The sequence below is a fragment of the Erinaceus europaeus genome, chromosome 13 (assembly GCF_950295315.1).
Source record: "Erinaceus europaeus chromosome 13, mEriEur2.1, whole genome shotgun sequence".
Taxonomy (NCBI): domain Eukaryota; kingdom Metazoa; phylum Chordata; class Mammalia; order Eulipotyphla; family Erinaceidae; genus Erinaceus; species Erinaceus europaeus.
In genome coordinates, this window is record NC_080174.1 from 76004933 (window position 1) to 76030652 (window position 25720).

The 25720-nt window shown below is 39.0% G+C and overlaps 1 protein-coding gene across 7 annotated transcripts in view; it reads right to left on the reverse strand.

The window, feature by feature from the left end:
• Positions 1 to 25720, reverse strand: part of DAB1 (DAB adaptor protein 1) — a 1538943-nt gene that overhangs the window by 155745 nt on the left and 1357478 nt on the right. For all 7 annotated transcript variants that reach the window (XM_060206276.1, XM_060206275.1, XM_060206272.1 and 4 more), the window contains 2 exons: positions 21066 to 21205; positions 6692 to 6790 (listed from right to left, as the gene is read on the reverse strand). In XM_060206276.1, the coding sequence (XP_060062259.1) occupies positions 6692 to 6790; positions 21066 to 21205 (239 nt within the window). The remainder of the gene's footprint in view (positions 1 to 6691; positions 6791 to 21065; positions 21206 to 25720) is intronic.

Here is a 25720-nt window from a genome sequence, read left to right on the forward strand (position 1 = left end):
CACAAGACCAACTATAGAAGTGATAACTCAAGTTGCAAATTCACCCTTTCTTTTCTTCCTTAGGGAATCTCATAAAGATGAAACTGAGTAACAATGATGACAATAAGAATAAATACTATTGTATCTACTCTAGTATGCATAAAAGAAAAGGAAAAATATATGAAATTTCCTGTTGCTATAGTGTGAATGTTATATGTCCTCCCCAAGCTCATACACTGAAATCCTAACTCCCATGGGATGGTGTTAGGAAGTGGGGCTTTGGGGGGAATGAGTAGGTCATGAAAATAAGTCTTTGTGAATGGGATTAGTGCCTCTGTAATAAATAAGAAGTCACAAAATGCTTCTTTATGGCTATGTGAAGGCACATCTAAAACATGCTGTCTTTGGGGAAATAGGTCTTTACTGGATACCAAATCTGCCAAGGCCATGATACTGAATTTCCCTCCAAAATCATGAAAAATACATGTTTTTAATTTTTGAGTCACCTGGTTTATAGTATAAGTCACCTGGGCGTTGTTATATCAGTCAAAACAGAATAATACAGGTATCTTAGTGATCTTCTTCTAAGCATATGGGATATTTACTGATTTTTTTTATTTATATAATCTTTATTTATAAAATGGAAATATTGACAAGACCACAGGATAAGAGGGGTACATTTCAACACAATTCCTACCACCAGAACTCCATATCCCATCCCCTCTCTTGATAGCTTCCCTAATTCTTTATCTCTCTGGGAGTATGGGTCCAGGATCACTATGGGGTACAGAAGATGGAAGGTCTGCCTTCTGTTACTGCTTCCCTGCTAAACATGGTATCTTAGTGATATTTTACTAACATCAAGGATGATGGAGCAGACTATGAACCTAAGTTCTGTCACTTATTAGCTTTATGACTTAATTTTCTGGACCAAGTTTTCTCATCTCTAAAATGGTGACAGCAGTATATTCTACATTATAGATGTTTACAATGTACTGCCTATGGTGCATCTAGGAGAGGCAAGTAAATGTAAAATAAAACTAGGAACAGACAAAATTAGCATGTGATTGTAGTCACAGACTACTGCCTTGGCTATGAGACTCATATTTAGGGCCCTATAATATTTATGAATCCTATGATACAAAATTATCATAGTTCTATGGAATTAAACTATGAGAGACAAATACATCACTGGAGTTTACTGTAAAGACACAGGACTTGTGGGGCCAGGCGATGGTGCACTCAGTCAAGCACATAGTATTAATACTAAGTGCACTGACGTGTGCAAGGATCCAGATTCGAACCCCCAGCTCCCCACCTACAGAGGCGACTTCAAAGTGCTTCCTTACCATTATGTGAAAGCACATCTAAAACATGCTGTCTTTGGGAAAGTGGGTCTGCAGTGAAGTAGGTCTGCAGATGTCTATCTTTCTCTCTCCCTCTCTACCTCCCGCTCCTCTCTCAATTTCTCTCTGTCCTATCCAATAAAATGGAAAAAATGGCCACCAGGAGCAGTGGATTCATAGTGCCAGCACTGAGCCCCAGCGATAAACCTGGAAGCAGAAAAAAGAGACACAGGACTTGTTATAAGGTTTATTCTGACTACACAGTCAAGTCAGGGATGCTCTCAGGTTCTTTATCTACACAGTGAAGAGAACCTCACGTTTGCCCTGATATTCACTAGTCTAATTTGAGGATCTAGTAACATACTGATATAAAAACCATTTCTACTCCTCACATGCTACTGCTTCCATTTTTATTAATAGTAACAATAAGTTTCTATGTGACATTTTCAGTATTCTCATTGATTCCTTTGACATATTCACAATGCTTAGGTAACTGAACATATGAACAGTTTTCAGTATTGATTTAGTCCATGCAACATGCAAACAATAAAACAAATTTAACTTACAGAAGGCTTGGTATTAAGAGCTCTTTGAAATTTAAGACAAGGTGTAAATTGCTGCAAAGGGTCTCCTTAATTGGGATCAAAACATTTTTGACAGCTTTCAGATTTAAAAATTCTAGCTATTGTCACGTTCTGCAAATGTTTCTTTTCTTGGTTTGAAAAAAAAAGTGCAGTCAAGCTTGAGCAGGAATACTTCAGACAAGATAAACAACTAAGGTTTGTCACTCCAAATAACAGAGATCACACTTTCCATTTCTTTGATATGTGGAAGAAAATAATTCACTTAGACACTTATCCAGCACAATACAGCTTGTCTCCTGCTGGGCAATGACAAAGGTTCAGTAAACTGTTCCCATTCTCAGTGTACATTCTGAAAAAACTCCATTTATCTGAAGATAAATCACACCAATAGGGATGACTTTAAAGGAAAAGCAGAATCTTAAAATTGGTTTCCAAAATCAACTTGGATGTGACTTTGTTCAACATCTCATCCTTCACTTGACTGCTTTCTACAATTTTCCCATCCAATGATTGTTACTTAAGTATTTCCAGTGACAGTAAACTCACTTGCACAGAACATGGTCCAGAACTGTTGAGTAGCTTTAAGTGATAGAAATTTTTTTTTTTTATTCTTACAGAAAAACCAAAACCATCCCTTAGAAACTCCCACCACCTTGTCTTAATTCCATTTCTTGAGGTCACTCAGAACAAGTCAATTTCTTGTAGTATACAACTCTTTGGAGAGTTGAACTATTAATATGCGGTGCCTTGTCTCCTGTCATCTCTACTTTAGGTATAAACATGTTCAATTCCTTCCACCAGAATTCCCCAGGGTTTCACTGAGGTATATTAAGAAGTTAAAGTTGCAGAAGGCTTCATGCAAATCAAACATCACTGGAGGAGACTGAATACAACAGGAAAACATTGAACTTTGCCTTCCTCATTTTTCACTAGGGTTATGTTTTCTTTTCCTTAAAGTCAACTGATTTGTCTAAAATAGTGACTTTACTGTCTTGTTCTGTGTGTGTGTGTGTGTGTGTGTGTGTGTGTGTGTGTGTGTGTGTGTTTTGCTAAAGAACCAAAATTAACTTTATAAGGCTTGGTGGTATATTTCTTTGAGGCTGGTTTATCCTCAAAGAGTTGAAACAAATGTAATGAAAATAAACTAACTCATATTTTAATTATCTAGATGCAGCCACATGGGGAGGGGGGGTAAATGACAGAGTAACAAACCACAACACATAGGCCCCAGACAAGTGAAATTATCTTTCCTTCTCCTCCTCTTTCTCCTCCTCCTCTTCCTCTTCCCTATTCTCTCTTCCTTATCTTGTTCTTCCTACTCTTCCTTTATTGACCAGGGCTTTAATACTTTAAACATTTCACTCTTTCTTCCTTCCTTTCTTTCTCTCTTTCTTTCTTTTTTCCTGAACAAAGCAAGAGACAATGGTGGCAGAGCTTGAAATTGAGTGGTATGCATAGCAGAGAGGGCATATTGTTCAGGTGAACTACCTTGCCATTTCTTCAAAGCATCTGCTATTCTGCCTCACATCTGTCCCTTTGCTAATGCCATTTATCACGGTAAGGAACAGACATAGAATTGGGATGAGATTAGAGATGAAGACATATTGGAGTATAAAATTAACTTTAAAAGTATCTCTCAGTTAAGGTTGACTTACATTACTTGGCTCCCACAGGGAATATAAAGAGAACAATAATAATTTCTTTTTTCTATTTTATGTATTTATTTATTTTTAGTATTATATAATTCTGTGTCAATAGGGGTTTGAATTCATACCATTCCCACCATCACAATTCTGAATCTTCAGTCTCCCCAATGCAATCCACCGCAGTTCCCCTAAAGTTGTAGACATGGGCCCACCATCATCTCTACAACTATCTGTCCACATTTATGCATAGCTGCCCCTTTTCAGTAATAATTTCTTAACAATTCTATAAACCACAAATTCTCTCATTTTTGGATGTTACTTAGGATCCCATAAAGTTCACATTTGTATTGAGATGTATTGACTCAGCATAGTTTCAATTCCCCAACTTCCCCAAACTCTCTTACCAGGATATTCTCTGATATGTCTACATGTGTTTTATAATGTGCTGCTCAAAAGTGAGTATGGTACTTCAAACCATAGTAATACCAGGAAAAGGAGAATCATGATTTCAGAAAGTATACTTTTGTTAAGTGAGGAGAAATTCTAAGTGAGATAATCAACTGGCCCATGGACATATTTAAAAATGTTCCACTTTACTCATCATTAGGGAAATGCAATTAAGATTACAATGAAATGCCAACTCACACTTGTATGACTGGCCTATGACAACAACTAGGAAATCAAACATGTTGATTAGGATGTGAAGGAAAAAAACTGATAAGTTGTTGATGGGAATACAATCTGTTACAGCCTGTATGGAAAATTTTGGAGAGTTCTTAAACACATGCTCTAGCAATACCACTCTTAGGTATATACACAGAAGACACGAAAACACTATTTTGAAAAGATATGCACCCCTATGTTCATAGCTATAATACATATAATATCCAAAATATGGAAGACACTTAAATGTCCATCCACACATGTCTAGATAGGGAAGTTACTGGATATATAGTCAATGGAATACTACTCTGCAGTCAAAAGAAAATGAGGTTGTATCATTTGAAAAAAAAAGTGGACTGAAATGGAGGTGATTATGCTTAGTGAAATAAAAGGTGAAGGACATTTACCACAGGGTGCCATTCAAATGTGAAATATAGAGAATTATCCTTAATGTCTTCACATACAAAATGGAGAAAATACTATTCTCTGTCCCAGAGGGTTGTGTGTGTGGGGAATGAGCTAGTAGTCCTAAAATCCTTACCAAAAAATATCTGGCCACATAATAAACACTTGATAGGGCACCAGTTATTACAGCTTCTAGAACTGGTATGGGATGAAACAGGGTAATATAGGTAAAGTGATTACTGCATCTAATATATAATAGTACTCAAGAAATGCATTGTTATTACTAGTCATTTTTATTGTGGTTAAAAAAATCAAATGTTTTTCAGCCACCAGGTTCCACCATCATGCCAACCGGACTTCCCTGAGCAGAGGGCCCCACCAATGTGTCCTGGAGCCCTGCTTCTGCTTCCCCAGACCCTGCCCCACTAGGGAAAGAGAGAGACCGTTGGGAGTATGGATCAACCTGTCAACACCCATGTTCAGCTGCGAAGCAAGCACAGAAGCCTTCCACCTTCCACCTTCTGTACTCCATAGTGACCTGGGTCCCGTACTCCCAGAGGGTTAAAGAATAAGAAGTTCTGGTGGTGGGAACTGTACCCTTCTTATCCTATGGTCTTGTCAGTGTTTCCATTTTATAAATATTTTTTTAAATACAAAAAAAATCAAATATACCTTTTTTTTTTTCAATTTTACATGCCCAGTTCTGTGGAATTAAGTACAGTCACGGTGCTGTGCTATTTTTACTACCAACTATTTCCTGGATGTTTTTCTTCTTTTGAAACTTTAGACTCATTTAAAGCTACTTCCTTCCCTAATAACCAATCACTGTCAATCTGCTTCTACAACTCACCATATCTACCTTGGTACCCCCAGACATTTCAAAGAAGTTGAGAGCCACAGAATTTGTCTTTCTGTAACTGACTTAATTTCACTTTGCAAAATATCTTCAAAATTCACCCTACAGTTGTCAGAACTTTCTCTCAATTGCTAAATAATAATACCATCTATGCATGTCACATTTTGTTTTTCCATTCATCCACTGATGTGCACTTCAGTTGCTTCAAACTTGGCAAGTCTGGCTGGTGTTACTACGTACATGGAACTACAAATATCTATTTAACTACTAGCTATTTAGGAGTAATTATTCTTCAAGAAAACACATATTTACTATGAATAATTATTTTACAACCCTATATAGTATCCTAATAGGAGTCAGAACAAAAGTGGAATAACCATGAAAAATTATTAAGGTTGGAAAATGACTAGGTGAATGTTATTTATAAATTGCTTGAAATAAATGATCTTGTGACTGACAGACAATGATGATATACGTGGAGATGTTGTGTAAGTTATAAAGCACTCAGTGAATAAAAGGGGAAACTGGCCCATTCAACTCGAACTCTCTTGAAAAAAGAGATCACAGGATGTTTTTCTGTTTTTCTCTTACAATCAATGAATGGGACCATACAGTGTCAATGTCGGGCAAACTCTGGGGATGAATCCAGGAGCTAATTGCTGCTGGGAAGTTGATAAAAGCACAAGCCACATCTTTCATGGCTTCGGCAAACATCCCAGCCCTTCCATTTCCTGGCCATGTAGCAACAGATTTTTGTAGTAGTTGTAAAGAATGAGAATTCCATTTATTCCTTTTGAGTACAGCAATTGCCAGGTGCCACAGGTTAAACTTAAGAGTCTGGATGCTTTGACTGACTCAAAAGACCTGCATGTACCTCCCTCTAGGATGTATGCATTAAAGCTGCCAACACAAAGAAATTCAACTTAAACTGTCACATTACACACCATTCTTCAAAGCTCATCAATCTCCCATTAGACTACTGGCTCTGTGTGACACTCTTATCACAATTACACTATCGGAAACATGGTACAGTCACATTGTGGCCATGCCAGAGACAGCCCCCTTTGATGGACCATCACAGTTGATCAAGTTTCTCAGTCGCTTTAAATGTTGTTATGCTTGTTTGATATTCCTGCCCAGAGAGTAATGGCTTTTAAGGGCACATATGTCAATGAATTCAATTTCACAATAACATGTGATTCTTTTACTTACCCCTGTCTTCTCATCAAAGATTTTGATTCCTCCAAAGGAGATGGTTAAAAAGATTTTCTGTTTGTGTTCTCCTTTGGAACGAGCGCCAGCAACAACGCCCTGTTGAAAGAGAGACATGGTTTTTACTTTAGTGTTCTCATTTGAAAATTCCCTCTGGTCCCAAAGGCATGTCAGATACCATGAGCCGATGGCACCAATCATGAACACTCCTTTTCCTGTGCGTGTCCCATATTTCCTTACTCAGTGTGCTTGCATCTTCTAGATGTTGCAGGGTAGCATTTGTCTTTGTTTCTCTAGCACTGTATAACTAGATAACTAAGAATTGATTCATTTGAGGAAATCATAAATTATACAATGCCTACTTTGTGACTAGTTATATGATTCATAGCTAGAGATCTCAAGATAAATATAATGGATTTTCTAAATTTTGTACTGATAGGCTTTGATTTTATTAAATAAAGCAGTGCTACTGAATACTTTCCTGAGATGACTCTACTTTTATATTCTGAAAAAAAGGTTCTCATATGAATCAATTTTAGAGATTACAAAGAAAACCACTGCCAGACTGCATATCTCAATTTCATTTGAGAAAATATGATAATAGTTTTATGTGTACAGTTAGCAATTTTTTCCAAGATATTTTGTAATTTCCACTAACCTTTTCCCTATCACTTCTGTGCTTTAGAGGAATATACCTCTAATGGAATATATTGATTTGTCAATGTAACTGTTTCTCCATTTACTAAACACTTAGTAAATCAAGATATATACATGTATCTTTGACATATGTGTATACATTTATAAATATACACATACATATATACATGTATACATACATAAACACACATGTCAGAAGGCAAATTTCACAAAAGGCTAGCCTAACATCCTGTTCTGTCACAGGTGCCCAAAATAGTCCAAGGAAGGTAGTAATTATTCAGAGTGTTTCTCCTTCTCCTCCCTTCCAAATGCATGCTATTACTCATAGAGATATTTTATTTTCACATAAAGACAGAGATACACACACAAAGAGAGGGAGAGGGGGAGGGGGAGGAGGAGTGAGGGGGAGGGGTAAGGGAGGGAGAGAGAGAGAGAATATAGCACTGAAGTTACCTTCAGTGCATTGTGTGGGGTTTACTAGGCTTGAACCTGGGTTGTACATGTGGCAAAGCAGTATACTATCTATGTGAGCTATTTTGAATGGCTCCAACACATTTATTTATTTATTTATTTATTTATTTATTTATTTATTTATTTATTTATTTCTTCCTTTCTTTCTAAGCAATTTTGTTATTGCCACTGGGTTATAACTGTGGATTGGTGCCTCCATGATTCCTCTGCTTCTGGAGGTAATTTTTTTCTTTCTTTTATTTTGCTAGAACGGAGAGAAATTGGGGGGTAGAGAAAGAAAGACACTTGTAGCCCTGTTTCAGCTCTCATGAACCTTCCCTCCTACAGGTAGGGATATGAGGCTTATATGGCATGTAAAGATCTTTCATTCTGTAAAGAGTCTCCTTGTTTGGGTTCTGGTTTTGTTTGCTGTGCGGAAGTCTTACAATTTCGTGTAATCCCGTTGGTTTTAATGCTTGTTTGTTTTTGTCTTCCTTGCGAAAGAACTTGAGCCATTGAAGATGCCTATAAAACGTAGATGAAAAAGAATTCCGCCAATATTTTTCTCTAAGTACTTGACAGTTTCTGGTCTAACATCCAAGTCCTTGATCCATTTGGAGTTTTGTGGTAAAAAGTAGTGGTTCAGTTTAATTTTTCTGCACTTTTCAACCCAATTTTCTCAACATCATTTAATGGAAAGCCTCTCCTTACTCCATTTAATAGTTCTCAAAAATCAGATGTCCAAAGGTGGTGTGGGCTAATTTCTGGACTCTCAAATCTATTACTCTGGTCAGTGTGTTTATTTTTGTTCCAGTATCAAGCATTTTTTATTAAGATGGTCCTATAGAATGTTTGAGATCTGTGAGTGTGATGCCTTCAGTTCTGCTCTTTTTTCTCAAGATTATTTTGGTGATTATGGGTATTTCCTGGTTCCAAATAAACTTTTGTAGCTTTTGTTTTATTCCCTTAAAAAAATTGATGGGACCTTGATGGGGATTTGAATATGGATCTGGACAGAATAGTCATTTTGATTATATTAATTCTTTCTATCAGGAACCAAGAGATGGCACACCTGGTTGAGTGCATATATTAAAATGCGCAAGGACCCAGGTTCAAACCACCCCCCACCTGCAGGGGAAAAGCTTTGTGAGTGGTGAGGCAGGGTTGCAGGTGTTTCTGTCTCTCTCCCTCTCTATCACCTCCTTCCCTCTTGATTTCTGGCTGTCTCTATCCAATAAAGATAATAATAAAAATAACTTAAAAAATTCTTCCAATCAATGAACATGGTATATTCTTTTTTACTGTGTTATATCTTTTTCTACTTCCTTGAACTCATAATTTTCAGCATACAAGTCTTTCAGTTTGTTTGCAAGTTTATTCCTAGATATTTTATTGTAATAAAGGGCATTCTTTTAGAGTTTGAGTGAAGTCTGCTGATAATCTTATGGGTTTTCCCCTGTATGTGACTTTTTGTATTTCTCTTGTAGCCTGTAGGATCCTTTCTTTATCCTTACTTCTTTTCATTGTAACTATGATGTGTCTTGGTGTCTTCAGGTCTGGGCTGATTCTGTTTGGGACTCTCTGGGCCTCTTGGATCTTAATGTCTTTTCTGTTGTTTAGGTCTGGGAAGTTTTATTATTTCCTCTAGAATGTTTACTTCCCCTTCCTCTCTTTCTTCCTCTGGTAAGCCAATGATACGAATGTTACTTCTTTTGAGATCATCCCATATGTCTCTGTTGTTGTTTTCAGTGTCTCTTAATCTCTTTTTGGACAGTTTTACCTCTTTCTTAGTTTTCTCTAGCTCATCCTCTGTCTGGCTATGCCGGTCTAGCTTTGCGGGCGGGAGACAGATGACCAGGGACTCATGGCTGAGCTGGGCAGCAGTATCTCTTTATTCATGTGAAACACAGCCCAATCTAAGCTATATAAACTACCTAAAATCACAATCCTGTCCTTATATATATACTCACCAAGTAGGGTGGAAACAGGATGTGATGTAGAGAGGGTGGGGCGAAAAGAGACTGGTAAAAATCAGGGTGACTACGAGAGGGGGCAGAGCAAAAAGACATCATGAACCAATGGGGATTAAACTAATGCCCTGCAGGCAGGGTGGTGCTTAGTTAACAGTGGTTATATAAATAGAATACAGTGTTAAGCAGGAAGAATTAAACCAATGAAACAGAAGGGGTTTTAGAAGCAGAATTAGAAGCATACCTGTCAGTCTGTGCTGCAGAGAAGAGAGAGAGAGGAGGTCCGGAGCAAGTGGGGTACACAAATCTTTATTATTGGATGGGGGGGTGGCTCAGGCCACGTGGAGTCAGCCGACAATGGCTGTCCCCACTACCTCACCACAGGGCAAGAGAGAGAGAGAGAGAGAGAGTGCTGAGAGAGCCCAGAGAGCGTGGGGGAGGGGGTGAGAGAGCTTTTATTGGGCAACAACCAGGGGTGACGTGTGGGGGCAGGATTGGTTGAAGGGAGCACTGCTAGGATTTCGTGGGGCGTGGTAAAACCTGGGGGCAGAGACTGCATCAGAATAACTCCTCAGCATCACATACCAACATGGCTAATTCTGTTTTCTGCTTCTGCTAGCCTGCTTTTCCTTCCCTCAGCTTCTTTCTTCAGTTCAGTTATAGTATTAGCTTGTTCTGCTAATTGACCTTTTAGTTCAGCTATTTCAGCTTTCTGTTCTCTGATTACCTCGAGGTAGATAGTACTTTCCTTGAGGGTCTCATCTGTTGTTTCCCTAATTCTGATAGCCCTTTCCTCCATAGTTGTCTTCAGTTCTGTGATTATTAAGTTTATTATTGCTTGTATACTTTTCTTATCTATGGTTACTTCTGACTGATTTGGAGTTTCTTCTGGGATCCTGTCTTGATTCATTATGGTTGCAGTTTTATTTGGTCTTGATCTAACCATTTTTTTTATTGATGTGTTTTTTATTTTTCTGTTCTGTTGCTCTTCAGCTGTTGTGTTTTGAGTACAAGCCATGCTATGCTAAGCACCGTTATGACAAATGTAGTCACCAACCTCAGAAATTACAACAATAGTAACTGAAGCAAGGATTGATGCAGTTTAACCAATACCAGTTAGCCAAACAACACCTCAGGTCCAAGAAAAAATAGCAACCAAATCTAAATGAATGAGAAAGAGAAAGGAAAAAAGGAAAGCAAGAATAGACAATTATGCAGATCTATTGTCCACTGTAAATTCTAGGGGTAGCAAGAGGAGAAAGGGAAGTAGAGAAAAGAGATACACACAGAGAGTCCACTCTGAGTCAGATTTCTTCCCCAAAATAATTCATAAGCGAGTATCAATGAATTCAGAAAGCAAAAGAAGGAGGAGGGAAGAAGATAAGAACAAGAAGAAAAAAAAAAAGAGCAGTGAAAGGAAAGTTTTTTTTTTTTAAATTAGCTAGGAGGAGGAAAAAAGGGGAGAGTGGATGGAAGAGGTAGAATTAGACAAGTTCTTCTCACAATAGACAGGACAGCCAGTCACCTAACAGTGGAAAAAAATAATAACAGTTAATTTTGGTCTGAAGAAGGAGGGGGGAGAAGGATAATGTGTATATATAATAGTAATAATAAAATAAAATAAAATAGATTACAAAACCCTAACAGTCAGTCTGTAGCTTGGCGGGCTCAGGATTAGCTCAGGCAGCCTGAGCAAAACCACCAATTGCAAAAAACAAACAAACAAACAAAAATTCCAGGTAGTCTTTCCCAGGCAGGGGTGAGGCTCTGATAGGTTAGATATTTTGTTACTCAACTAGAGCTCCTTCCACTTAGAAAAAAAAAAAAGAGAGAGAGACAGAGAGAGAGAGAGAAGGAAATCAAATAGGAAAAGAATTGGAATGACACCCCTGTTGAGCCAGGAATCTTGGTAAAGAAAAAAGCTGAGCAGCAGGGAGCCTGCTGGTAGCAGCTCTCCAGCCCCTGGGGTCTGGTTTTTGAGGTGGGAGGAAGGGTGCACTTTAAGAAATATCATAAGATTTCCTTTCTTTTTCCTCTGTCTTCTAACCCAAGATTGAGGTATAGTCACCTCCTTGGTGTCATACTTAGGACCCCTTTTTCCACTTTCCTTCTGTTCCTACCTATTCAGCCAGTGTTGTCGGAGCTCAAGCCAGCAGCTGCCTCTAAGTTGTTATCTTGGCTCCGCCCCCATAAAAGGCATTCTTAATTAGCTGTTGACTCATCCTTTTACATATCTGGAATATCCTATACAATCCAAGTATGTAGACTATATATCTGTATCTCTGAGATCTTGGACAAATTGGTTAACTTCTTGATACTGTTCCATCACATATAAATATCCTCCTCTAATACTTGAGAAAATTACTCTCTAAATTAGTAACACAGTATCTGGTACATTGGTAGGATGCTAGAAAAGTAATGTCTTCTAAGAAATGAATGATTATCCATTAAAGTCTATAATCAAGTTCCAGTTTTGGTACCGAATAGGAAATTCATCCCACCACAAATCACCCATTCATTCTGAAGAGTCTCTTACACATTCGCAAATGAACTGGATATCGGGGGCCTGGTGGTAGTGCAGTGAGGTTAAGCGCACATAGCTCTAAGCACAAGGACTGGGGTAACAATCCTGTTTTGAGCCCCTAGCTCCCCACCTGCACGGGGGTCACTCCACAAACAGTGAAGCAGGCCTGTAGGTGTCTATCTTTCTCTCCCCCTCTCTGTCTTCCCCTCCTCTCTTGATTTCTCTGTCCTATCCAACAACAACAATAATAACAGCAACAAGAACAACAAAAATAGGGAAATAAATGGCCTCCTGGACAGTGGATTCATAGTGCAGGCACCAAACCCAGGTGATATCCCTGGAGGCAAAAAAGAAAGAAAGAAAGAAAGAAAGAAAGAAAGAAAGAAAGAAAGAAAGAAAGAAAGAAAGAAAGAAAGAAAGAAAAAAAAAAAAGAGCTGGATGTTAGAGTTAAAGAAAACCTTAAAGCTAAGTCCTCTGAAGTTATCACCTGATAGGTGAGAAAAATGGTGTCTGGAAAGATAGGTATATGTCCTAGATGGAATAGAAAGTTGGTTATGAAATAATGCCAAAATTATAAATCATCTCAACTAGATTCTCCATGCAGAGGGTAATTATTATTGTTCTACTTTGTGTCTTCTTGCTCTTCTTTCAGCAACTCTCATGTAACTTTACTCAGCATTCTTCTATCAGCCCTCAGCACTGCTGCTTACCAACATATGATCTTAAGACTGTGACTCATCCCCAAAGCTAAGTCCTCTTTCTCTTTCTTTTTCAAATTCATTATTTATTTATTTTTATTATCTTTATTTATTGGATAGACACAGCCAGAAATTTAGAGGGAAGGGGAAGATAGAGAGGGAGAGAGACAGAGAGACATCTGCAGCCCTGCTTCACCACTTGTGAAGCTAGTCCCCTGCAGGTGGGGATCGAGGGCTTGAACCTGGGTCCTTGCACACTCTGATATGTGCACTCAACCAGGTGTGCCTCCACCAGACTTCAAGTCCTCTCTCTTTAACTTAGTCTTCTCCCATCCAAAATTCCTAGATTCCTCAATGTGCGACTTGCTTTTTTATTTGCCATGAATTCTATGAGGGACGATTTTAAGGAACACTGGGATTGGATGTGGCTTTTTTTTTGTAATCTAGCACCTGCGGTAATGATGACATAACACCACCCTTTGCTTTCTGGTTCCAATCAGTTCTAAAAGCATTGGTTTGTAGAATATGGCTATGTATAATATATGAAGTAGTGAAAAAAATGAAGGACTATCTGCTTGGTGCTATCTTTGGGGAAATTAAACATGTTATCAAACATGTTTCTCCTGTGAGACAGGACCCTAGGTCAGGCTCTGAAAAATTACACTACTAAGTCTAGCCAGACTTGCCACCTGACAGTAAGCCTCGGGCTCTCGTCCCTCCTCCTTCAGATTATTCAGTGTCATTATGTCCAACTAATGGAAGGCCTGCAGATGGCTCTGGTTGGAGAGTCAGGAGACCCAGAAGTAGGTGCCTTGTGTGGCTCTCTGCCTAAAATTAGCAACCTTCTAGGAAGTCATTAACAGAAACCTGGGATTCAAGAATTCAAACATTTTAGGTGCCTACTAAATATATTTTTTCAAAAAGGATTCACTTATTTGTATTGAGAGGATGGAGACAATGGGGGGGGGGCGCACAAGCATCAGAGAACCACTCAGCTCTGGTATAACGTGGTGCCTAGATTGTAGCTGTAGCCTCTGGTGTCTAGATATGAACTGGTATTCTAGGCTGAGATGTCTATCAAATCCTTAGGATATCCTAGAAGTTATTTTTCATGTCATGTAACTTAGCTCAAACTATAGTCTTGGAACCTAAGGAATATCTCCCTAATTTTTACAGTTGAAGAAACATAAGGTCAAGTGACCTTCCCAAACCTCAGAGAACAAGCAAGACATAGAGGGAGCTAAAACAGTTACTTTTGGGATTCCAATGTTAGAACTGCTTCTATTGCAACCTTCTCCAGGGGCTTATTTGAGATGCACTAACTAAAGACATTTTTTTAAAGACTACACAAAATATTACAGATTCTCCACTAATAGTCTGAACTCTGAAAGGGAACTTAAAAGTGAGAATAACTGTATTTCCTGTATCCTAAGAGTATTGGGAGACTTAAACAGATAATGAAAACATTGTACTGTGTACCGTGTGCAGCAGGGAGGGAGAGGTTGGAAATAAGAGTTGTCATTATTTCTAGCACTAATACTGATATTATTAAACCTGTCATGTGCCAGGCACTCTGTCACATGATTGACACACATACCAGCCACACATATGCTGCATGCATCTAGATGGGAGAATTTTTAAAATTATTTATTGGGGGATTAATGGTTTATAGTTCACAGTACAATACAATAGTTTGTACATGCATAACATTTCCTAGTTTTCCACATAACAATTCAACCCCCTCTAGGTCCTCCTCTGCCATCATGTTCCAGGATCTGAGCACTGCCCAAAGTAAAAGCCTCAGTCTTTTACTTTGGTGCAATACACCCAGTCCAGTCCAAGTTCTGCTTAGCGTTTTCCCTTCTGGTCTTGTTTTTCAACTTCTAACTATGAGTCAGAACATCCCATATTCATCTTCTCTTTCTAACTTATATCACTTAACACGATTCCTTCAAGCTCCATTCAAGATGTGGTGAAGAAGGTGAAATCACCATTTTTAATAGCTGAGTACTATTCCATTGTGTATATATATACCACAACTTGCTTAACCACTCATCTGTTGTTGGACACCTGGATTGCTTTCAGATTTTCACTATTATAAATTGTGTTACTATGAACATAAGTATACACAAATTTTTTTTGGATGGGTGTGTTTGGTTCCTGCAGGTGGAGAGCTGGGTGCTCAAACTGGGATCCTTGTCCTTTGTGCCATGTGTTAATCTGCTGTGCTACTGCCTGGCCCCAGGCTGACATATTTAGGACTCAGTATTTAGATGCCAAGGCACTGTCTTTAGATCTCATCCTATCTCCTAGTTTCAGCCACTATCAATTAGCTCAGGGTATCTGAAAGCTAACTGTTCTAGAAAAATCAAAGGTTTATGGCTACTGGATTGTAGTTGACATGTAGACACTAAACATCTCATTAGAGACCAAAATCAACTATATGCAGACACAAAAGAGAATATTGTTAAAGAAAACTATTCTTATCCAATATTTGGGACCTAGAAGTCTTGGTGTGAATTTTGGACTTACTTATAATCAATGAATGTTCTGGGGGCAAATCTATTAATTTTGATAAACACCAGAAATATTTACAAACTAGGGAGGGTAGTATGTACTTTAAGTGGTGGTCAGGTGAAATAAAGCATGTTCAAGCATTTTGTTGACTCTATATTAAAATGTAAAGATGATGGTGTTGGCTGATAGACAGGTATTTGGTCATCTGTACCCACAAAAATATGAATCCTCCCTCAAGGCATTACAATCTAAGGAAATTATCCAGAGAAGGTACATGCACCATTTTCAGAGACAGAATACAGCAAAAGGAAATACCTCCCCCCCACACTTATTTTTCCTACTTCTCATACAGCCTACCATAAATAAGGGAGTCTTTTTGCAAGGTTAAGAGGCATTTTGCACTTTTTTGTCTTTGGCTTATCCTAGGCAGGTACCCCAATGGAGGACTGGCTATTTATGTGTCTATGTTTCCTAAAGAAAAACTACTGGGAACTGAAATGTCAACATTCTTCTGAGAAACTTGCAAATAATGAAACACAATTGTCTGGGAACTTAGAACTCCTCAGCAAGCTTAGCTTATCTGGCAGGAGTGTGCTCCAGTAGGACAAAACACAGGGCTTTGGAGAAGACCAGTGATGAGAGGTGACAGATGGAGCATTTCACTGCAGGTAGCATATGCAGGGACACACATAACACATGAACAAACATATTCAAGGTCAACAGTCATGTCAGCTCTGGTCCAGTCAGCCTTAGGGAACAGATGATGACTCTGGCCTCATGTCCATTTAGCCCTTGGTGTTTCCATGAGGGCAGTTGGCCAATGTTGCAATCTGTGACAGATGCCTGGTAAATAGTTATCCACCAGGATGCTGGGGAGAGATGCATCAGATTCTCTGTCTTCCACAGCAGACTTGTGGCTCTGGAGGAAAATCAAGTGACTGGAGAGTTTCTTAATGCCTTCGGATTAATATTTGTCAGAGGCAAATCTCCATTGGTTTGCTCATTTCTTCTCAGAAGAAGCTTCAATAAGAGTCATGATACTGACCTTTATCCTCATACAAGTGGACACGGTCTCCTTGGGGAAGCAGACATTGCTCTATCTGGTTAGGGGACTTGGGGCTCTGATCATGTGTACCGCAGTCTCTACTAGGCGTTTTGTGCAATTTGCCTGCTGGTCCAAAGGGTGAATTCTGAGTAGATTTCATGCTTGAGTCCCTTGTCCTCTTCTGGGGCAGGGCAGTGTTATGACTCCCTCAAAAACTGGTTATAATCATTAGCTCTCTCAAGGATATTCATTATGAGAGTATCTCCATCATGTCTATTTTTAATTGATATTTATTTATTTATTTATTTAGAGACATCCAGAAATGAACAGAGAAGGGGAGACAGAGAGTGAGAGATGCCTGCAGCACTACTTCACCAACTGCAAAGCTTTCCCTCTGCAGATGGGGGCTGGGGGCTCAACCCCAGATCCTTGTGCATTGTAACATGTGCACTTAACCAGGTGCTCCACCACCTGGCCCCACCATATCTATTAAACTACAATCTATCAGTCAAATAGCGGGCATTTAGAATGGTTTCTGTGAGACTTCTTAGTCTATTCTTTTAAATCTCTTTTTTATCTATTAGTGATTTAATAATGATCAACAACATTGTAGGACAGAAGGGGAACAATCCACACAATTCCCAACACAAGAGTTCTGTATCCCCATCCCTTCTATTTGAAGACTCCCTATTCTTCTGCTTTTTTTTTTTTTTGGTCTTTATTTATTAATTGGAGAGAAACAGTCCAAAATTGAGATGGAAGGAATAGGGAGGAAGAGAGGTAGAGAGACACCTGCACACCTGCAGTACTGCTTCACCACTCATAAAGGTTTCCCCCTGCAGGTGGGGAGCTGGGAGCTCCAACCTGGGTCCTTGCACACTATACCATGTGAACTCAACCAGGTGTGCCACCACCCAGCCCCTACATTCTCTATTCCTTATCCCTTTGGGAATACGGACCAGCATTCTATATGGGGTGCAGAAGGTGGGAGGTCTGGCTTCTATAATTGCTTCTCCACCTGGCATGGATGTTGGTAGGTCGATCCCTACTCCCAGCCTGTTTCTATCTTTCCCTAGTGAGGTAGGGCTCTGAAGAGGTGGGGTTCCAAGACACATTGGTGAGGTCATCTGCCCAGGGAAATCAGGGTAGCTTAGTATATTTATGAATCAGATTTGACCTTGGCAAAAGAAGGTTCAATTTGAGTCTTCCATAAAATCTTTTTTTTCCCCCCTTTTGTTGCCCTTGTTGTAGCTTCGTTGTAGCTATTATTATTGCCCTTGTTGACGCAATTCGTTGCTGGATAGGACAGAGAGAAATGGAGAGATGAGGGGAAGACAAAGAAGGGGAGAGAAAGATAGACACCCGCAGACCTGCTTCACCGCCTGTGAAGCGACTCCCCTGCAGGTGGGGAGCCGGGGGCTCAAACCGGGATCCTTACGCCAGTCCCTGCGCTTTGCTCATAAAATCTTTTAACACCATATGTTATAATAAAGAATACTTTACCACTTATAGTGATAATATAAATAATTTGTGACAATCTTTGAAGTCATAATATTGGTATTTTATCTACATTTCCTACTATACCATTTAATATATTAATATGAATTTATAATTATATTATAATTATTATGTAATTTTAAAATAAGGTATTTATATGAAAACCAAAAGGAAAATTGGTGCAGTTTTGGAAATAGTTTTTTTTTTAAATAATGATTCTTATAGGCCTACTATGGGCAGATATAGCATATAATATCTATGTTAAACATATAATAAAATTTAGTTTAAACAAAAACAAACCACAGCTGTCATATATGAAGGAAATGTGAGAAAATAAAACTAGAAAGAGTTAAAATCTTGGGCTCTCAATCATCAGGTATAGTTTTGATTCCCCAGATATTCTGGTCCTACTCAACCTCCCCGACCAGAATAAATGCATACATACATAAATAAATAAATTAATAAATCTCTTTGAAACACAAGGAACAGCAATCACAATTACATTAAACATAGGTATATACATCAAATTAATAATAAAGAGGAACAACAAATTATAAATCAAACACATAAAGACTGACACTTAGTCTATTTGTGTGATATACCTGTGGGTGGTTTCAGTTTTCCTACTTATACTTTTTGTACTTTCAAAACATTTTACAACGTTTTTGGGGTTGTATAATCAGGACAACAATTGAGTTAGTGTCGTTAATGCCTAAGATATCTGACAGAGTTATTTCTAAGTCATTTGTATTCTCAATGTTTTATATTAATTTGGGGATATCTTGCCAGACTTTTGCTGCTCTAGGCCAACTATAGAAAAAGACATACACATAGAGAGAGAAAGAGGAGAAAAGGATAGCATTGAGGCTTCCTCTAAGTTATGGGAGGTGGAGTGTGGGATGCTTGAACCCAGACTGTCTGCATGGCAAAACAGACACAGCTATCCAGATGAGTTATTTTGATGGCCCTACATTAATTTTTTAACAAAAGGAATCAGACTATATGGAGGCCATATGGGGACAAACAATACTCTTCTTCATATATGTTAAAGATCATTTTATGAGTTTTGTTTGTTAAGTTTTTTTTCTTCTCCCTGTTCTTTTGTCACCAGGCTTACTGCTAGGGCTCAGCACCTGCGCTATAAATCCACTGCTCCTGGAGGTCATTTTCTCCATTTTATTGCCCTTGTTATTACTGTTGTTGTTGTATAGGACAGAGAGAAATTGAGAGGAGGGGAATATAGAGAGGAGGAGAGAAAGACACCTGAAGACCTGCTTCATCACTTGTGAAGTGATTCTCTTGCAGGTGGGGAGTCAGAGGCTGGAACCGGGATCCTTAAGCCAGTCCTTGAGTTTTACACCGTGTGCACTTAACACACAGCACTACTGACCGGCCCATTTAGCAATTTTCCAATTTATCCTTTAGGCTCGCTCATATTCATCCTTCCTTCCTTCCTTCCTTCCTTCCTTCCTTCCTTCCTTCCTTCCTTCCTTCCTTCCTACCTTCCTTCTTCCCTTAGATTTATCAATAAAAGTTTCTTTTGTTGCCTTCAATACTCTGGAACAACTTTTCCAGAGAGAGAGAGAGAGAGAGAGAGAGAGAGATACATACGATTAGAGGGAGAGAGAAGGGCCAGATACCACTACAGCAAAGCTTCCTCTAGTGCAGCAGGGGTCTGGATCAAACCTGGGTCCTTCCTATTGCAATGTAGGCTCTATCTTGATCTCAACACTTTTCCAAAGACTTTAAAATTAAAATTCTCCTTGTGATTTCTTCTTTACCCAGTATTTAATTACATATAACTTTAAAAAAAAAACTTGTATTTCAGCAGGTCAGGAGGTAGATCATGAAATAGGATACATTCTTTATGTATTTATGAGGCCCTGGTTTGAGACCCTGGCTACCACAAGGAGCACCCTACAAAGAAAACATTTTATGAATGGTAGAAAAACATTATGGTATTTTTTTTTGGCTCTCATTCCTCCTCTTTAATTCTCACTTTCTATCTGAACATAAATAAATAAATAAAGTCCACCAAGAGCACTGGAATAGCATATACATAAAGACAGATTACATTCCTGGAAGAAAAAAAATTCATTCATTGCAAACTGTGGGGCAAATGTAAGTAAAATAAGCTTTTAATCTTAATGTAACATCTTTTCTATTTACTACAGAATGAAATATGTACAGCTTATTAAAACAAAGTGGTAAAATTCATGGTATCTTGGAAACTACATAACTTTTTTAGTTTCATACTCTTACAGGCATTGCACAGTGAATATAGAATTGAGTAATATTTGTTCTGCTTTATATCTTAACTTGTTTTCAGCCACCAGGTTCCAGACGCTACCATGATGCCAACTGGACTTTCCTGGGCAGAGGACCCCACCGATGTGTCCTGGAGCCCCATCTCCCCGCTGGAGCCCTACCCCAGTAAGGAAAGAGAGAGGCAGGCTGGGAGTATGGACTTGCCAAGGCCCATGTTCAGCGGGGAAGCAATCACAGAAGCCAGACCTTCCACCTTCTGCATCCCATAATGACCCTGGGTCCATGCTCCATGAGGGATAAAGAATAGGAAAGCTTTCAAGGGAGAGGATGAGATACGGAATTCCTGTGGTGGGAATTGTGTGGAATTGTACCCCTCTTATCCTATGGTCTTGTCAATATTTCCATTTTATAAATAAAAAAAAATATATATATATGGAATTGAGTAATATATTGTATTCAGAAATGTTAAAGCAAAGGACCAGGCAGTGGTGCACCTAGTTAGTAAGCATTCACATTACCAAAAATGATAAAACAAAGTCTAGCACAATACCTCCACATACTAGGTGTCCAATAAATATTTGATTAATGTTTAGAATCTTTTGACAATGAATAAATGCAGCAAATCATCAGTGAGCTAATTTACCAACACACTAATAAATAAAGCTTTTGTACTGTAATTGCCATCACATGCCTTTTTCTCAGTCATATCAAGCCTGTGGTATTTAAAGTGAAATCTGTGTACAGCACCTTGAGTTTCATCATGGAATCCTGACATAACTTGTCTCCCCGAGCTGCAGAGACCTCATCAATCCCGATCAGTTTGGCCTTGTACCGGACCCCTTCTCCTTTAAACCTCTTTATCAAAGTGGCTTCACTGCGATCCTGGCCTAAAAGAAGAAACAGAAAAACAGGCTTGAGATACTTCAGTTTTCAGGCACTGTGGGTGGGCTTTTTATGCCCACAACTTCTGGCATCTGTACATTTCAGGAAAGTTAATTCATTGGGCTAGGTACAAATAAATTATTACACTCCTGGATGTGGATTCTGGCTATTCACATCCTGAGATTAATTTCTTGTATTTTTTGATCCTCTGCTTTCTCATGTCAGAAAAAAAAAATTAAAATAACCAGTTCTGATAGGACATTAAAACAAGCAAATGTATATGTAAATCAACTAATGCCGCATTTCATACCTGAAAGGGATTCAACAAATGATAACCACCCACTGAAAGTCCTTGTCTAACGTTCTTGTTAGAAGAATATTAGCAAGCAAAAATGAGTAGGGTCATGGGCCCCTTTGGAATATACCTACAATAGACCTAGGAGCTTTTTCCAAAACAGAGGCCCCAAATCTTCATCTGCAATATTCCAGACTTTAGGTTCATGAGGAGTCAACAATTTTTTTGGCTTTATATCTTTTTATTTAAATTTCTTATTTACTTTCTTTATTTATTGGAAAGAGACAGCCAGAAATCAAGAGGGGGGTGACAGGAAGGGAGAGAGACAGAGAGACACCTGCAACCCTGCTTCACCACTTGTAAAGCTTTCCCCCTGCAGATGGGGACCGGGGGCTCGAACCCAAGTCTTTTTTGTGCATTGTAATACATGCTCAACCACGTGTGCCACCACCTGGCACCTAGGCTTTATATCTTAACTCTTTTTTAGCCACCAGGTTCCAGATGCTACCATCATGCCAACCTGACTTCTCTGTGCAGAGTACCCCACCAACATGTCCTGGAGCCCTTCTTACCCAGAGCCCTGGCCCACAAGGGAAAGAGAGAGACAGGCTGGGAGCATGGACAGACCTGCCAACGCCCATGTTCAGTGGGGAAGCAATTATAGAAGCCAGACCTTCCACCTTCTGCACCCCATAATGACCCTGGGTCCATACTCCAGAGGGTTAAAGAATAGGAAAGCTATCAGGGGAGGGGATGGGATAGGAGTTCTGGTGATGGGGATTGTACCCCTCTTACCCTATGGTCTTATCATTGTTTCCACTTTATAAATAAAAATGAAAAGAAAACAAGAATATTAGCATTGAACTTCTTTAGTATTTTCAGCATTTAATGTGATTTTGGCCTAGGTCCCAGTCCCTCCTTAAACCCAATTCCAGGGACAGTTTTATAGTGAGACTCCAGAGAAACTGCTTTGTATCAAGTAATGACCTAAGAACCATTATCAAAAATGACTTTACATAAAATCCTTTCTGCTAACTCGTGTATAAAGAAAGAAGCTTCCAAGCTCCTTGGTATAGTTCTCCCAGGTCTTACAGAAGCCTTTCTCAATAATTATTAGTATAACATTTTAATTAACTTAATTTGTTCATTTGATAAGAACAGAAAGAAAATGAGAGGGCAAGGGGAGAAAGAGAAACACCTTAAAAAAAAAAAAAAGCAAACTGTATGATTTGTAAGAACTCTGGTGGATATCTTGTGAGGTTGGAGGGTGGGGAAACAGAATTTTTGTGGTGAGTATGGTGTGGAACTATACATTGTAATCTTACAATCTTGATCTTTTTAAACTTCTTTATTGGGAGATGGACGGTTTACAGTTTACAGTAAAAGACAATAGCTTGTATATGTGTCTTACAATCTTGTAACAAACTACTAGTAACAAGTACAAATTATGAAATTAGTAAATAAAGCACCATTTTATCATTAGTGAAGCTTTTCCCCTACAAGTAGGGACTATGGCCTTGAACCCGGCTCTTTGAGCACTGTAACATGTGCACTCACCCGAGTGGGCCACCACCTGGCCCCAACATAATATTTTCCTAGGTTTCATAAGCTAGAATTTCAAACATCTATATAAAATAAGGAGAGGAAAGTTATTATAAAGAGGCTATAACTCTGGTGACTGGAGTGGTGTAGCACTTAATCTTGTAAGTCATCATTAAATCTCTAATAACAAAGAAGACATTTAAAGAGAAGTAGAAAGAAGAGCCCTGAGAATAATTTTTTATTGTTTTTGTAGTTATTATTGCTGTTATTGATGTCACCATTGTCAGATAGGACTGAGAAAAATGGAGAGGAGGGGAAGACAGACAGTGCGAAGAGAAAGACACCTGCAGACCTTCCTCACCGCTTGTGAAGTGACTCCCCTGCAGGTGGGGAGCCTGGGCTCGAACCTGGATCCTTATACTGGTCCTTGTGCTTTGCGCCACGTGCGCTTAACCCACTGTGCTACTGCCCGACTCCCAGGAACAGTTTTTTAAACAGTAATTTTATTTATTTTATGTATTAGATAGAGACAGAAATCAAGAGGGAAGGAGGGGATAGAGTGAGAGAAAGAAAAAAGAGGCACCTACAGCATAATTTCACTGTTAGTGAAGCTGGCATCCTTCAGGTGGGAACTGGGGGCTTGAACCGGGTCCTTGCACATGGTCATGATAATATGTGTATTTTACTAGGCGTGCCATTGCTAGGCTAATGAAAGATGATAATCATTTTTCAGATGATGAAGATAAAAGACATACAATCCAAGTGGCTTATCTAATTTAATATAGTCAGAAAAGAAAGATGAATCTATAGAAACACAAAGTTCTTATGTCTTCAAGTTAGTCATAGACTGGAGTATTTTTCTTAAACCAGTGAATTTCCTATCATTCTGATACTCTTTTTTTTTTTCCCCTCCAGGGTTATTGCTGGGGCTTGGTGCCAACACTGCACCAATCCACTGCTCCTAGCGGACATTTTTCCAATTTTTATTGGATAGGACTCAGAGAAATTGAGAGAGAAGGGGTAAATAGAGAGGGAGAGAGAAAGGTAGACACCTGCAAACCTGCTTTGCCACTTATGAACTCACCCCCCCCCCATGGGTGGGGAGCTGAACCCTGATCTTTGTGCTTAGTACTCTGTGCATTTAACTGGGTGTATAACTGCCCGGCTCTCCTGAGACTCATTTCTTTTGACTATCATTAGCTCCAATTTCTGATACTTCTTCCATAATGCCTCCTCTCACTGATCAGTCAAAGAATTGAGGACACTCTGCAGTTGGGCTGTAGTGCAGTGGGTTAAGCGCAGGAGGCGCAAGGTTCCTGGTTCGAGCCAGGGCTCCCCACCTGCAGGGGAGTCACTTCACAGTCGGTGAAGCAGGTCTGCAGGTGTCTATCTTTCTCTCCCCCTCTGTCTTCCCCTCCTCTCTCCATTTCTCTCTGCCATATCCAATAACAATGACATCAATAACAATAATAAAACACAAGGGCAACAAAAGGGAATAAATAACTATTTTAAAAAAACGAATTAAGGGCACTCTCCAGGTCATTCATAACTTAGCCCATTTCCTCCTGTGTGTATAGCAAGAATTTTACAATATGAGGATGAGATTTATCTGAGGATATGCTTGAGGTAGTGAAAATGAGACAGAGAGAGAGGGAGAGAGAGAGAGACAGAGATGATATGAGACGAGATGGAGAAAAAAGATACCTCCAGCCTGCTCTACCACTTGTGAAGCTTCCCACTTGCGGGCGGGGACGAGGGGCTTAAACTGGGGTCCTTGTGCATGGTAACTTGCGCACTTTACCACTTTACCAGTTGTACCACCACTAGGCCCCAATACAGTAAACACCAATAGCCACAGCTAATCACTGTTTACTATTTTTCTATTAGTTACGACATAGACTTGAATATCTTTTGCTTCTTCATTGTTCCCTTACTGAGCATCTTCTCTGTGCCAGATGATCTACGTGCTACTATTCACTGGCCACAGATGAGTGAGACAAAATCTGTGCCCTAAATGCTCAATTTTTTTGGTGCCTACTTCAAGTAAACAAAGGTATTATGTTATGATAGATTATAAGAAAATGCAAGCTTTAGAACCAGGCATCTTCACTTTAAATCATGGCTCCCTCACTTGTAAGTCAATTATGCTGCCTGTTTAAATTTAATTTCCTTATCTATTTAAGTAGATAAAACACCAACCTTACTAAAGTTGTAATGTCAAGTCAGACAAAAAAAAAAAAAAAAGCAGGTATTCACACAGTAAATTTTCTGAAAATGATAGTTGTTAGATTCTTTTTAGTGAGGAATTAGTAGGTCATGGTACAGTTCTTGATACATGGGTACAATTTCTCATCTCCCAGTGATAGGGTCTACAAAACACTCTCATTTCCAGTTATCAGTCCAGTAAAAGCTGCATCTAGGAGGCATAATACTGAGGTCAAAGAGGTGTAGGGGTCTCTGTGTGTGGAGGGGGAGATGTTTTGTAGGATGAGGGTGATACACAGAGGAGAAATGGTGAACTATCTGTAGCGCCAGCCCCTAAACCTATGGTCCTCAGATCCTACTGTTGTCTTTTGTTGTTTGTTTTGTTTTATTTTCCTGTCGCACCCTTGCTAAATCCAAATTTATTTAAGAGTGTGTTGGATATTCCACAAATCAAATATACTACAAGAATTGTTCATCA